This window comes from Branchiostoma floridae, chromosome 13 (genome assembly GCF_000003815.2).
Source record: "Branchiostoma floridae strain S238N-H82 chromosome 13, Bfl_VNyyK, whole genome shotgun sequence".
Lineage (NCBI taxonomy): Eukaryota > Metazoa > Chordata > Leptocardii > Amphioxiformes > Branchiostomatidae > Branchiostoma > Branchiostoma floridae.
This window is the reverse complement of record NC_049991.1, coordinates 3,203,025-3,216,221: the sequence shown is the minus strand read 5'-3', so window position 1 is coordinate 3,216,221 and position 13,197 is coordinate 3,203,025. Positions and strand designations below refer to the sequence as shown.

Here is a 13,197-nt window from a genome sequence, read left to right as displayed (position 1 = left end):
CAAAAGTAGCTTTTCCTACTTTTTCTTTACATTGTTAGCTCAATCAACCCGATGGCATTGCATACCAATATTCATGGAGAGATGCTGCGACATCAATGCACCACATTATGATGTATAAAAATTGTGATCTTCCAAGAAACAGATGGGCACAGGCTGGTTACTGCCTCTGTGTGTTGTTGTATATATGTTGTTGTTGTTTCTTGCTTATCAGCCTGGCTTCCCAGTGGGGGGCCAGTTGACAGTTCCTCTGAGTACAGTAGACTAGCTTTCTGTACAAGGTTTCTTGCAGTTTTGAAGGGAATATGACCTTAGCTTGTTGATATCCTACAAAATAGACTAATAAGTTCATGATTATATGCTATTTTAGAATGATTAGATGTAGGTGTTTCCAAAGAAGATCTCCATTGTGTTCTTTATCTGCAGTCTGCCATGCATGTGCTAACTGATTACCCCACCCCGGGGGACCTACCGGTGGCAAGCAAGACCTGGAGGGTCTAACTTGGGGGGACACAAGGTTACAGGGTGCCTAGAGCGGAATGTTTGTGGGCTAATCCTTTACGTTACAAACGTGAAATAATGACACAAAAGTGTCAAAAAGTGACAAAAAGTAGTAGTAAATCTGATATTTCTTAATTCTAGAATATTTCAAATTTGAGCGCAAAAAACTGCGTAGTATGCCTTTAAATTATGCCATAATCAGTAAAATTATGACTGGTCCCCAAAACTTCCCGCGCACTGTTAACGTAACGTTACTTACCTTTGTCTTTGATTAGTTTGAATCTCTATCGGGTATGTTGACAATTTAGCCCTTAACAATGAGTTCTATTGTCAGGGAAAGCACCTGAATCTACACAAAGAGTGGTAGAATCGTATCCGAAAACTTACCAGTCACAACTGTATTTATTATTTTATTGCATTCTATTTTATGTATTCATCATTCATGATATTCAAAGAAGAGGGTGTTGGTCTAAGACCCATTCAACTGTGTCAAGTTGTTTTTCAAGGACGCCCTGAGTCTGAGACTACACAGACTTAAAATCGTTGACATTCTTTGATCAAAACAAGTTTGAATCCCCTTGATTGAAGTACTGTAAATGCAGAAATGTTCGCGGTGGATTGATGTTTGCGGTTTTCACGGTGACCACTTTACCGTGAACTTAAAACCACCGCGAAAATTGTTCTATTATGGTATTAGACTGCAGTCTATGGTGTTACCGTGAACCACCGCGAAAAGTCCCTTTTCCTGCTACCGCGAAATAAAATCCCCACGAACTTAAACGCATTTACAGTAATACGCAAAGAAAATAGATAAAACTTAAGATAGTAGTACTAGTAGATGGTAACATAAGCTAGGACCACAGCAAGCAGAATAAGTGATATAGGGACTACATGTATGTAGGACCAAGGAGGTTAGTAACTTTCTTTAACCTCCTTGGTAGGACTATACTAGTAATGTATTTGATTTAGGAGAAAGCCAAATATTCACATCAAAATTCCAAAAAATACTCACTATAATACGTGTTAGTTATTTGCAAGACGTTGTTGCATCTATATACAAAGTTGTCATAGTTGTCATCCATCAATTACCAGGATATACAGTCAGCGCAATATTAACCCTGTTTCTCAAGAGTTCCTGGGAACATTAAAATATACTAAAAATAAACTATTTAACTACAAGACATCTTCGAGGTTGGAAAAGAAAACTTGTTCAGGGAGGGGTGGTCATTAATTCTTCATAAAGCTAATAGAGTTTTGAACTGATATATAATATATATCAGGGCTCGAAATACTTTTCTCTGCATACCTGCACTGGTGCAGGGAACATTGAAAATTACCTCCACCAGACAAATTTTACCTGCACCACTCTGAATTTAGGAAGAATACTAAAATTGTTCAGGAACCATAATGCTATTTATTTATTTCTAACTTAATAGGTGGTTGATACAGCTAATAACAATCCACACACCTACAATACATCATATGACATTATGTATAAAACCCAGTACATCAACCAGTGCAGATTAGGTGCAGGTAGACACCAGAAATACCTGCACAGATCCAATGTTACCTGCACTAACCTGCATGCAGGTGGTATTTCGAGTCCTGCATATATACATTATTGTCAGGCTTTTAGCTAGGATTTTATGATGGAGTCCAGACTTATTGGTGTGTCGCGGTAAGTGACTATTGTAGGGGGGTCTGGGAGCATCCACCTTCCATGGTGCAGAGTTTTTCATGATTTTAAGTTAAAACAGTGCATTCTAAGGTATCCCAAGAGGCAAAAATACTGTCGTTGTTGTTGTTGTCTTCGTTTAACATCTTTTATTTCGCTAGACGTGGTCTCTTGGTGCTGAGTAACACATGGTTTGTTATTGAGTCAAGAGTCTCTCTTGGTATTTATTTTAACTCTTGGTTCCTTGTGCTTGAGAGTTGCTGGAGGAGTAAAAATACTGTTACAGATGTCACAGTAGAAGACTGTGACCACAGATGACCTGGTTGCATCCCTGGTCAATCAGAATTAATCAGAATTTCATGCTTGTCAGAGGATTTTCTCCCCAGTATAGGGCGTCCAGGGGCATCAAATTTCTTGTTATTCTAAGAAAAGTGCGTCAAGATGACACGTTGACGCATGCCTGGCTAAAACTAGTAAAAGCCTGATTATTGTATATATATATACTTTTCTCTGTAGTTGACCATGACCTCGCGGTCGGAGTCAGCGCGTATCCGCCAGCTGCTGCAGGGTCTGACGGAGGACGAGATTCTGGAGCTGATGAGGATGATCTCCCCGAAGTTCGCGCCGGCCGACGCAGAGACGCGCAAGAAGGCCGTGCTTCCGGACCCTAATGAGAAGAAGAGTACAAAGAGATATGAGGTACTGTAAATGCAGAAATGTTCGCGGTGGATTAATGTTCGCGGTTTTTGGGGTGGCCGCTTCACCGCGGATTTAAAACCACCGCGAACATTTTTCCATAACAGTAAGAGACTTCAGTGTATGGCGCTAACGCGAAATTAAAACCACCGCAAAAAGTCCAAATTCTCGCTACTGCGAAATTAAATCCCCGCGAACTTAGATGCATTTACAGTAATCAATTTCATAATTGCATTAGTCATAACTTTAGTGTTTATTATTGTGGGTTTGTGTGCTGTGACTGCAGGGGATTTGGCCCAGAACTCTGGGTTTTGTCGTGCTGCCAATCTTGTGCCACTGGCTTTGGAAAGGCAGTCTTTACCCAAATTTACTCGTAGCCTGAGAACCATCCTCCGTAGTGACTGCTGGCTCATTGTTCGCTTCCGTGGTTACCAATTGAAAGTATTGAGCCAGCTGTATATATGGAAGATGGGCTACTTCACTCATTCCACCAGGTGTAAAATGGGTACCTGACTTCAGCTGGGGAGGTACCAGGTGGAAGAAGACTTCAGAATGGGCTCCACCTGTTAAGCTGAATTCCTGGTCCCTCTTTACTTAGGGATATATGACAAATAAACGCACTGACACACACATACTCAGTACCACGTGTGTTATTCACTGAGCCTCTACATTCCAGGCTGGGTTGTTCCATTCATCCGGGGAGGGGCGAAACTAGGCTATTCTAATCTAAGTAATCTAACACCACCTCCCAAAACTGTACCCTTAGGTCACAGTGGTTAACAACCCACTGCCCCTTAGTAACGGCCTTAAAAAGGCTATGAGATTACCTGTAGTGTTGATTATTGCCTTAATGCTTACTCTGTACTGTGCCTAGTAATTTAAGTTTTTAGTGATGACTATATCTAATTCCTCACATATCCAGGCTAGGGGGTTTGTGGGTAATAGAGTGTTCAGTTATTAAAACTCAGTCTGCTTTTTTGTTGATGTTCAGTTGGGGAGCAACCAATACTATGTCTGTAGTACAGGCAGAAGACTGCCATCTTTTTGGTGCAAAAGAAGCTACTCTGTCCAAATTTTCAGGGATTTTCTCACGGGCTTAAACAGTCTAAAACCCTCTTGACATTAAACATAGAAACGTTGTGCACGAAAATGACGGCCCAAATGAAGCCACGTCGATCATCAAAGAATAGCAAACTACATAAAAAGGTCCTCAAGGTAACTTTTTAGTAAATAGAACAGGTACAAAATGTAGTTATGCAACTTATCCTGGACAATCTGTTTCCACTTCTTACATTTTCCACCTTTAAAAGTCCCCAAATTTCAATTGTACTCATTCACTAAGTCTTATCATTTATTATTTCTTATAAACAATGAATGACATGACATATTTAACATATTCGCATTTTCTCACAGAATTTAAAGGCAGCCGAGCGACGTTACTTTGCGGAAGCGTACAACGAGAGCAGCGAGTTGTGGAAACCGCTGACGATAGAAGACGAGTCTGATTGGTTAAACAACCACCCAGAGTCGGGACAGACGTTTGGGGAATGGTAAGTTTTTTAAGCTAACGTTTTCTTGCAAGTAGTTTTCTTGCAACTACATTGTTAGAAAAGTGTTTCCCTTTAGAAAATGCTTCAAATGCTTTTATTTCAAGACAAATTTTAGATGCATTGCAAATGTTGTGGGGTAGAACGTGGGGTGTAAGGCCAGGAACCTAGAGGTCCTAGGTTCAAATCTTGTCATGCTACAAACCTTGTGCCCTTGAAAAAGGCCCCATACATGACTTCATTTTTTTGTGGGTAAATCAGACTTCTGTTTGGGAGGTAAAAGACTGTGGAAGGAAAGGGATGGATTCTTCCCAATACCGTTTACTATAGACACAGTGGATAACAACTCACTTGTGTTTAACAATATGTTGTGCAAAAAATGTAAATATTGTTTTGTATGTATGTTATGCCACACCAATTTAATTTGTTGGTTATCGGATTTCCCGACACATTTTTTCCGATTTTGAAAAAAAAAAGAATTTAGTCCCAAGAAAAATGATATAGGTTTTGCTATTGCAGACCTTTAAAAAACCCCATTCCAGGGGCACATAATGCTGATAAACCAATCAGAGCGCTTATTTGCAGCCACATGATCAGAACCGTGGTATAAAATCAAAGGAAGAGATTCATTGGATAAATCATGCCATGAAAAACTGAAAACTTGACTTCTTACCTTGTTTTTTGTGTTATATAAGTTCACCCCAGACTTTTTGCAAATTTTTTTTCTCTTTTTTCTTTCGACCGACTGCCCCAATATTTTTCTGAAAAAATTCGAGAACCAAGAAATTAAATTGGTGTGGTCTTATTTGCATGTTTTCCCAGGGCCTCCATGAAAAGCTGTGTTAGTCACTGACAGGAGTTTACCCTGGTAAAAGATTACAGAAATGAATAGATAAATATATATAGAATACAACACGGTGCATTCTGTATCAGTAAGTGTTGCAACAGCAATGTTCCAACGTCCGAATCAGGTATTCGAATTGCCAACCGTGCCGTATTCGGGCCCGCTCGAAACAGTTTGATTTATTCGAATGGAGCCTGTGTGATACGCCTTTTGAACCTGTGCGATGCGGAAACGTACGGCCCAGTCCGGAACACCCGTATCGAACGTTTTCACGTCACAGGTATGACATAAACACATGTAACTCACTGCCCCTACAGCCTAAAAAGGCTATGGGACTAACTTTACCTTTAGCTTTACAACTTTCTTACCAAAAATAAAATTGCACTGTAGAAGGGTGAATGCCTAGTAAACTGTTGGCAACTGCAGCCATTGGCAAACAGGTTCACCTTTTTTCCACCTTCAGGTTTACAAAGGAGTTCCCCCAACACAGAGTGAATCGTCAGCGTCGTACCATCTACATCCTTCCCCTGGGGCCGTTCCCACCCGGGCACGCTGGACAATCTACAGCTGCTGCAGGTGCAACAGCAGGTGCAAGTACAAGCACAGGTGAAACAGGTGCTCTATGTTTCTTGATATGTAAATGCGTATACATCATAAGAATAGAGAATTAAAGTTAATGCTTGATCACACCCATGTATGTTTTTTTATAGAAACAAATTTGACCTTTTTTTGGTGGAGGTCTGATAGTTTTGTTTCTTTGCCATACTCCCTTGTTTCTATATTTTTACCCACATCTAATATTCTAAAAGTTATAAACATAATGAAATTATGACAAAACTAAACTTTATCTAACCAACACTAACAAAAGTCGAGACTTACCCAAATTTCCTTCTGAAACTGTCAGCCTTGTTCTTCTCTAGAAACAGTTCTACTGCAGCTTCCAGGATGTGATGCTAGAACCACATGATAGCGAGCTAAGTTTATGGACCCGGTATTGGTCGATTTCTTGTGGAAAACACTCGTGCGAGTAATCGGCCACGCCGTACCGACTGGGCTCTTGCAGCGGTGCTCGCGTGCCAGCCATTGATCGTGCGTGTATTTGGCACGCGGCAGAACCAATATCGGGTACACCATCTTACCTGTGATTGCAGCTCCAGGTTGTAGGTGTCAGATAACCTGTGTCGGCCCCCGTCTCTGTTCTGAGTGAGTGAGTTGGATGGCTAGCTCGGATGTATTCAGCCTCCTTCACTCTACATCCTAACAGTAAAACATTTCATTATCAAATCTTTAGAAGGCGGTGCCAGTTCTTCAGCTAGAGGTGCAACGGGCGGGGCAGCGGGCGGGGCAGAGGGCGGGGCCAGTCCAAGCTCAAGGACAGACAAGGTGCTGCTGGCCTGGCTGCAGAAGTTCTGCCAGTGTTTCTTCCTGGGTGTGGACGTCAAGTTCCTGGATCCGGTGCGGGTTCGTGAGGTCCGATGCCGCACAAGGATTAATGAGCACACGAAGGTAAGTATAAGCAGCAGGGCTCTAACCAGCGTCCGTTTTTCCGACAATTGACAGAAATTTGCTGTGTGTGACGGAAAAATTTTTGAATCAATCCGTCAACCTTGACGGACAAGAATCTGATGAAAGCTCTTTGGTGGAAGCTACAGGCGGCTTGCGGACGCCGTCTACGGCCGTAAAAGCCACACACTGTTTGTATTGCTATTGTTATGATTGTTGACAATGTGTGTCGGTGCCCTTTCGCATACGATAATCTCATTAAAACCCGTTTTTCAAGGTGTCAGTTCAGTCTCTCTAACTCCTGGAATGCGACAATGGAAATTGGCTGACGGAAAAAAATCTCGGGCTGGCTAGAGCCCTGGTAAGCAGACAGCAATCATACAATGTTAACATCATATAGGAACACAGTTGTTATTGCTTGTAACTTTCACGCTGCAGTTTGTCTCCAAATTTAGTATTTTGGGCAAGAAACGTCTTGGAAGTTCATTTTCTGCAGAGGTGTCCCTAAGCCCATACAGGTCATAGGATATATTATAAGGGACAATATAGGGGGGTATGGTAACTTCAGGGGATAGGGACACCATTGTGAGTACAGACGTCTACAGGGGACAGGGACACTTTAGGGGGTGCAGACACTACAGGGGATAGGGACACCAATGTGAGTACAGACGTCTACAGGGGACGGGGACACTTTAGGGGGTGCAGACACTACAAGGGATAGGGACACCAATGTGAGTACAGACGTCTACAGGGGACGGGGACACTTTAGGGGGTGCAGACACTACAAGGGATAGGGACACCAATGTGAGTACAGACGTCTACAGGGGACGGGGACACTTTAGGGGGTGCAGACACTACAAGGGATAGGGACACCAATGTGAGTACAGACGTCTACAGGGCACGGGGACACTTTAGGGGGTGCAGACACTACAAGGGATAGGGACACCAATGTGAGTACAGACGTCTACAGGGGACGGGGACACTTTAGGGGGTGCAGACACTACAAGGGATAGGGACACCAATGTGAGTACAGACGTCTACAGGGGACGGGGACACTTTAGGGGGTGCAGACACTACAGGGGATTGGGACACCATTGGGGGGTATGGACGCTACGGGGGATTGGGACACTATAGGGGGTGCGGACAATACAGGGGAAAGAGACACCATTGGGGTACGGACACTTCAGGAGATAGAGACACCAAAGGAGTACGTATAGGGACACTGTAGGAGGTACGGACACTGCAAGGTATACGGACACAATAGGAGTACGGACACTACAGGGAAATTGCATTGGAACCCTTTTCTATCTTCCCCACAGCATAGGAGTACGTATTCAATATGGGATAGGGACAGACTGTAGGAGGTACGGACACTGCAAGGTATACGGACACAATAGGAGTACGGACACTACAGGGAAATTGCATTGGAACCCTTTTCTATCTTTCCTACAGCAATGGCAGCTGCTGTCCAAGGACATCCTTGACTACCTGGTGAGTAAGAAGCCGCGCGATGCCATCTGCCTGGTTGCCGTGACGATGCTGGACCTGTACCCCAGCGACTCCTGGAACTTTGTCTTCGGACAAGCCTCTCTCGTAACAGGGTCTGTATTGCTGTTGTCATGGCAACATGATATTATATTTTGATTCACTTTTTAAGATCTGTACATCTGTACATCATGGGAAGATGGCAGAAATGAAACAGCCTGAAAGTTTACAAATATGATTGATAAGATCATATATTTCCCTCAATCTAATACAAATTGATACAATGTCAATAGACATGCATCAAAACTTGAGGTTATCAATCTGATTCGAAACAAATCAGCAGTAAGATATATCTTATTTTTCTATATAAAAGGGAATTTCAAAGTTTTAACAACCAAACCTCTGGATTGCCATCCTTGGGATGAGATGTTTAGCATTGGTCAACTGTTCACTGTGCTATGGAAAAGAGCTAGGGGAATTTCCACGGTACAATAATCCTGAACCTGTTAATACTTTACATAGCATCTGTCTTCTCTGTCACAGCCAGTGGAAGAGTACCTCTTCAGTGAAGTAAACTGATTCAGGGTCACTTCCACTCTTTTCTTTTGTTTGTCTATGCCAGGGCTCTAGCCAGCGTCCGTTTTTCCGTCAATTGCCGGAAATTTACTGCGTCTGACGGAAAAATTTTAAAAGCAATCTGTCAACCTTGACAGACAAAAATCCTAGGTGGAAGCTACAGGCGGCTTGGGGACGCTGTCCACGGCTGTAAAAGCCACACACTATTTGTTTTGCTATTGTTATGATTGTTGACAATGTGTGTCGGCGCTCTTTCGCATACGATAATCTCATTAAAACCCGTTTTTCAAGGTCTCAGTTCAGTCCTTCTAATTAATTTTCGCGTTTTTCGCGACGATTGTAATTGGCTGACGGAAAAAAAATTCGAGCTGGCTAAAGCCCTGCTTCCAGTCTTTTCTTTTGTTTGTCTATGCTTGTTTTTAATAGGGTTTTGTCATAATTTGTTTGCAGATGCGGCGTGTTCAGCTTTGCTCGGTATGACGAGAATTTCTACTACATTCCTCGAGATCGCAAGAAAGCCAAGAAGTCTGAGCTGGAGGAGTTCAACATGCCGCCAGTCACGAGCGTACTCCTGCTCAGAGCCTGCAAGGTCAGAGGTCACACATTAAATCTCACTTGTTACCTTCATCAAAATCAAGGTGTTGTTTTTTTGTATGTGAATCTGTGTCTGTGTTTCTGTATTATTATGATCAGCATAATCAATAAGAACCTCTTGAGTTGTATAATTGTTGAAAAATTGTTGAAAAATTGAGTTGTATATGTGCCCAAGTGTTGGGAAGACAATGGTCAAGGTTAAATTTTTGGTATCCTGGCAGCTTTCCTTGGTACTGGTAACATTTGGTTATCTCTTGTACTGGACATGCTATGGACTTGGTTTTTTTATGACAGCTTTTTTGTAATGAAGAATTTAAGTCTAGGCCCCTGAGGACCCATAATCAAATTTCTGTTTCAACTTTTGAAGTAGTATGCTTCCTTCTCTTTGTTTTTCATTCTTTTGTCATCTGTAGTCAAAGGTCAATTTTTTAATAGTGTCATATTTTGCAAGATATAAAGGGAATAGTATTTTGTTTGTTTGAACCTTTATTTATTCATGAGAAGCTCAAATCGGCCAGCAGGCCGCTTTTCATTGAGGTCATGAGGGAGGTCAGGGTCAGATAAAATATATTGATATCAATCAAAAAACACATTTTGCTCTTGACCATGCAGGTGATGACACATGAGCTGTGTCACATGTTTGGTATGAAGCACTGCATCTACTTCTCCTGCTGCATCAACGGCTCCAACAGTCGCGACGAGTCGGACCGCCGGCCCGTCGACCTCTGCCCCGTCTGCCTCCGCAAGCTCCAGGAGGCCGTGGACTTCCGTCTCGCCGTGCGATTCCGCGCTATGCTGCAGTACTGCACCAAGGAATCCTGGGACTCGGGCGTGCCCGCCCCTCCTCTGGAGGCGTTCGAACCGTTCAAGAAATGGCTGGAGAAAGTTCTGGTGTTCTTGGAGGAAACGCCAGCTGCTGGGAATGAAACGCCAGCTGCTGGGAATGAAACGCCAGCTGCTGGGAATGAAGAAAGCAGCCAAGCTTCCAACTAGCAAACTAGCAAATAAGACTTAAGTACTGAATACATTCACAGCTCATATAGAGTCAGTCGCACTCTCAGACTGACTCATTTCTTATGTCACAGTCGCTGTGGTCACATCTGATATAATGTTATATGTAAATTACATGTATCTAGAGCTGTGTACCGGTACAGTGTACCGATACAGTACCGGTACAATCAATTAGGTAATCTGGTCCAAAATACCAAAACCTTGGTGTACCAGTATATTATACCCACAACACATGTGACATGCACAGAGGGACTGCCTGACTGTCACTTAGCACTACACTAAGGAACTGACAGAAGAGTTCACTTCAAATTAGGGCAAACAGTCCTTTTGAATGGTAAAAAAACATTCCAAACTTGTATAGACATTTTGCAAACTTGTTAGCATTGCGTAACAATTTTTTCATTGTAGACATGGGGACAATTTTTGCCTTAGTTTCTATAAAATAATCCTTAATGGTGGTGAGGAATTATAGATTCTTATTTGAACAAGTAGTTCAGGTACAGATTCAGGTCCGGACCTGTACCAAAACCTGTGTACTTGTACCTAAAATTTGTTTAGGTACACGTACAGCTCTACATGTATCTCAAGAAGATATTACATAGCAGAAAGTTACTATTGTACAAGTTAGGTTTAAGACTGTACTCTGTGTTACTTCAGATAACCAACAAATTGTCAGATGTTGGAGGATTTCAAATCAAACGGTTTTTCTAAGGGATAATTAGCAGACAATTTGTTGATTTTGGTTCTGCTGGTGTAGAGGTGTGCAGTGTTATATAGAATCATGTTACCGGTGTTCAAATCTACATTCAATCATTTTTATCCAAATCTATAAGATACATAGCCTGGGTACTATCCGGAAAGTAGTTCGCTCTGGCGTTCATTATATACTATAAACAGTCGCTTCTAGCTTTGACATTCATTAATATACACTATATACAGTCGCTTCTCTGTGTTTCCATCTGGGAACGCGGACCATCTTAACGTCTGGAATTATCCAAATTTCGGAAGCAGGCGCTGATCGGTCCCTACTCATGAGCGAATTATGGAATGGGTTCAAACGCTCGTTCGAACCGGTGTTCCAACACCGGAAAAGCCCTGAGTCCCCTTGCGCATGCAGGCGCCGAGTTGTTGTCATCGAACGAGTGCTCTAGAACCCGTTCCTTACTTCGCTTATTAACCGACGTTACCACCAAAAGGTTTGAATGTGCAAGTCTCCAGACGGATAGCAGAAGCGAACATAGGAGCGAACTACTATCCGTATGGTACCCAGGCTATAAGATACATGATTGTGCACTTGATTTTAGCTAGGGTGAAATGAAAGCCAATCAGTGACATATGATATCGTTCTATAGTACTAAATATGATAATTATATTTTGGTGTAAAGAATTTTTGGGGCTGTTGGGACTTTTTGAAAAGTTCATGTACATGTATGTATGCTTTTTATTTAGGCCCACGCATATTCAGCTTTTTATATCTTGATAACTATAAAAAGATGTGTATATGTTGATTGCTGCATATAATGCCGGCAACTTTGATAATGTTACATGAATCAATGATATGAAAAAAACTTATCCCAAAGGAGTTATTTTTATCCCAGAAAGAATTATCATAATAAAAAAACATTGGATGTTTCGTGTTTTATGTAGATTTATGTTGTAATGAACAACAATTTTTAAGTTTTCAATTATTTTGCATCAAGAAATATCCAAGATATTGAGGGGTGAAATAATCTTTCAAAATGTGACGTAGTCAATGAAAATATACTGCAAGTTGAAAACTTGGAAAAAAACATATTTTGGATTGTAACAGTTACATGTTCTCAGACTGATATTTTGACAAGCCAATTGTAAGATTGTCTTTTAAATGATTTATACAGTATATATATATACTATGCATTATATAATTATATATATATGCTTGCTTGTGATAAAAGGCATTCAAAAACAGTTAAAACTGTCAAAATGTTACCACTCCTGCTATGCTATGCTAAGATATCAATAGTTTTGTTGTCTTTATTCAGTTACAGCATTTTCCATGTAGTCTAGATATTAGTTATGCTTTAGTTAATGTCATACATTAGTTCTTTGAACCTCTCTGACATATTGGTATATACAAAGTTTTTTGTTTAAAATGTTGACACCATACATTTCTCCGTAATCATTGTGTGTAAACAGAGCAACGTTTATCAAAATAAACGATATAAAATCTTCATTGACAGTGTCTTGTCTTCAAATCTAGAGACCGTAAAGCTTGTAGCAAGAATTGAAGTGATAAAACATGATATCGCAACAAGACCCATTAATACAGTAACGTTACAGCATGCAGTAAAGTGGCAGAAGTGTCAACATTAAAATATTTTAAACAGAACAAGGAGATTTCAGCAACTCCCTGAACGAAATAAAATTCGCATTTCTTTGACAAAGAAAACAATTATACGTTACGATGGGTGATGAAATATTCATTTTATAAAGTCAGGTGAAAATTAATGCAGTTGTAACGTTAATCAATAAAATGCACCTACTTTGGCCATTTGCAAGGCAAAAGACAACTGTTAAACGGTAACTTACGGCGTACTGGTACAGAAGCGTCGCCTTGCGGCAGAAAATATTATTACCATAATTCCCGTCGAAAAAGATTTGATTTGTTTTCTGTGATTGGTCAATTAAATAATGTCTTAAGCATTCTCATTGGTTAAAGAGCTACCACATTGACCAATGGTAGCGAGTAATTTAACATCAAATTGACCAATAGTAGCGTATCAATTTAA

At 41.1% G+C, this 13,197-nt stretch overlaps 1 protein-coding gene and 1 long non-coding RNA gene across 5 annotated transcripts; one reads left to right on the top strand and one right to left on the bottom strand.

Annotated features, from left to right (window-relative positions):
- The first annotated feature begins 2,676 nt into the window (after positions 1 to 2,676).
- On the top strand, positions 2,677 to 10,935 carry LOC118429248 (archaemetzincin-2-like). 4 transcript variants are annotated; one of them, XM_035839717.1, is made up of 7 exons: positions 2,677 to 2,872; positions 4,283 to 4,419; positions 5,724 to 5,866; positions 6,555 to 6,766; positions 8,216 to 8,364; positions 9,275 to 9,413; positions 10,031 to 10,935. In XM_035839717.1, the coding sequence occupies exons 1-7, from the start codon at positions 2,696 to 2,698 to the stop codon at positions 10,409 to 10,411; spliced, it is 1,338 nt and encodes a 445-aa protein (XP_035695610.1). In that variant the 5' UTR covers positions 2,677 to 2,695; the 3' UTR covers positions 10,412 to 10,935. The 4 variants fall into 4 exon arrangements, with proteins under 4 accessions (XP_035695610.1, XP_035695609.1, XP_035695608.1 ...); XM_035839716.1 differs by having other exon boundaries at positions 6,552 to 6,766; XM_035839715.1 differs by having other exon boundaries at positions 5,724 to 5,875.
- On the bottom strand, positions 2,704 to 6,544 carry LOC118429250. Its single transcript, XR_004832718.1, has 3 exons — positions 6,400 to 6,544; positions 5,707 to 5,830; positions 2,704 to 2,840 (listed from the first exon to the last, which is right to left on the bottom strand). It is a non-coding gene; the product is annotated as an uncharacterized LOC118429250 (long non-coding RNA).
- Positions 10,936 to 13,197: the final 2,262 nt, after the last annotated feature.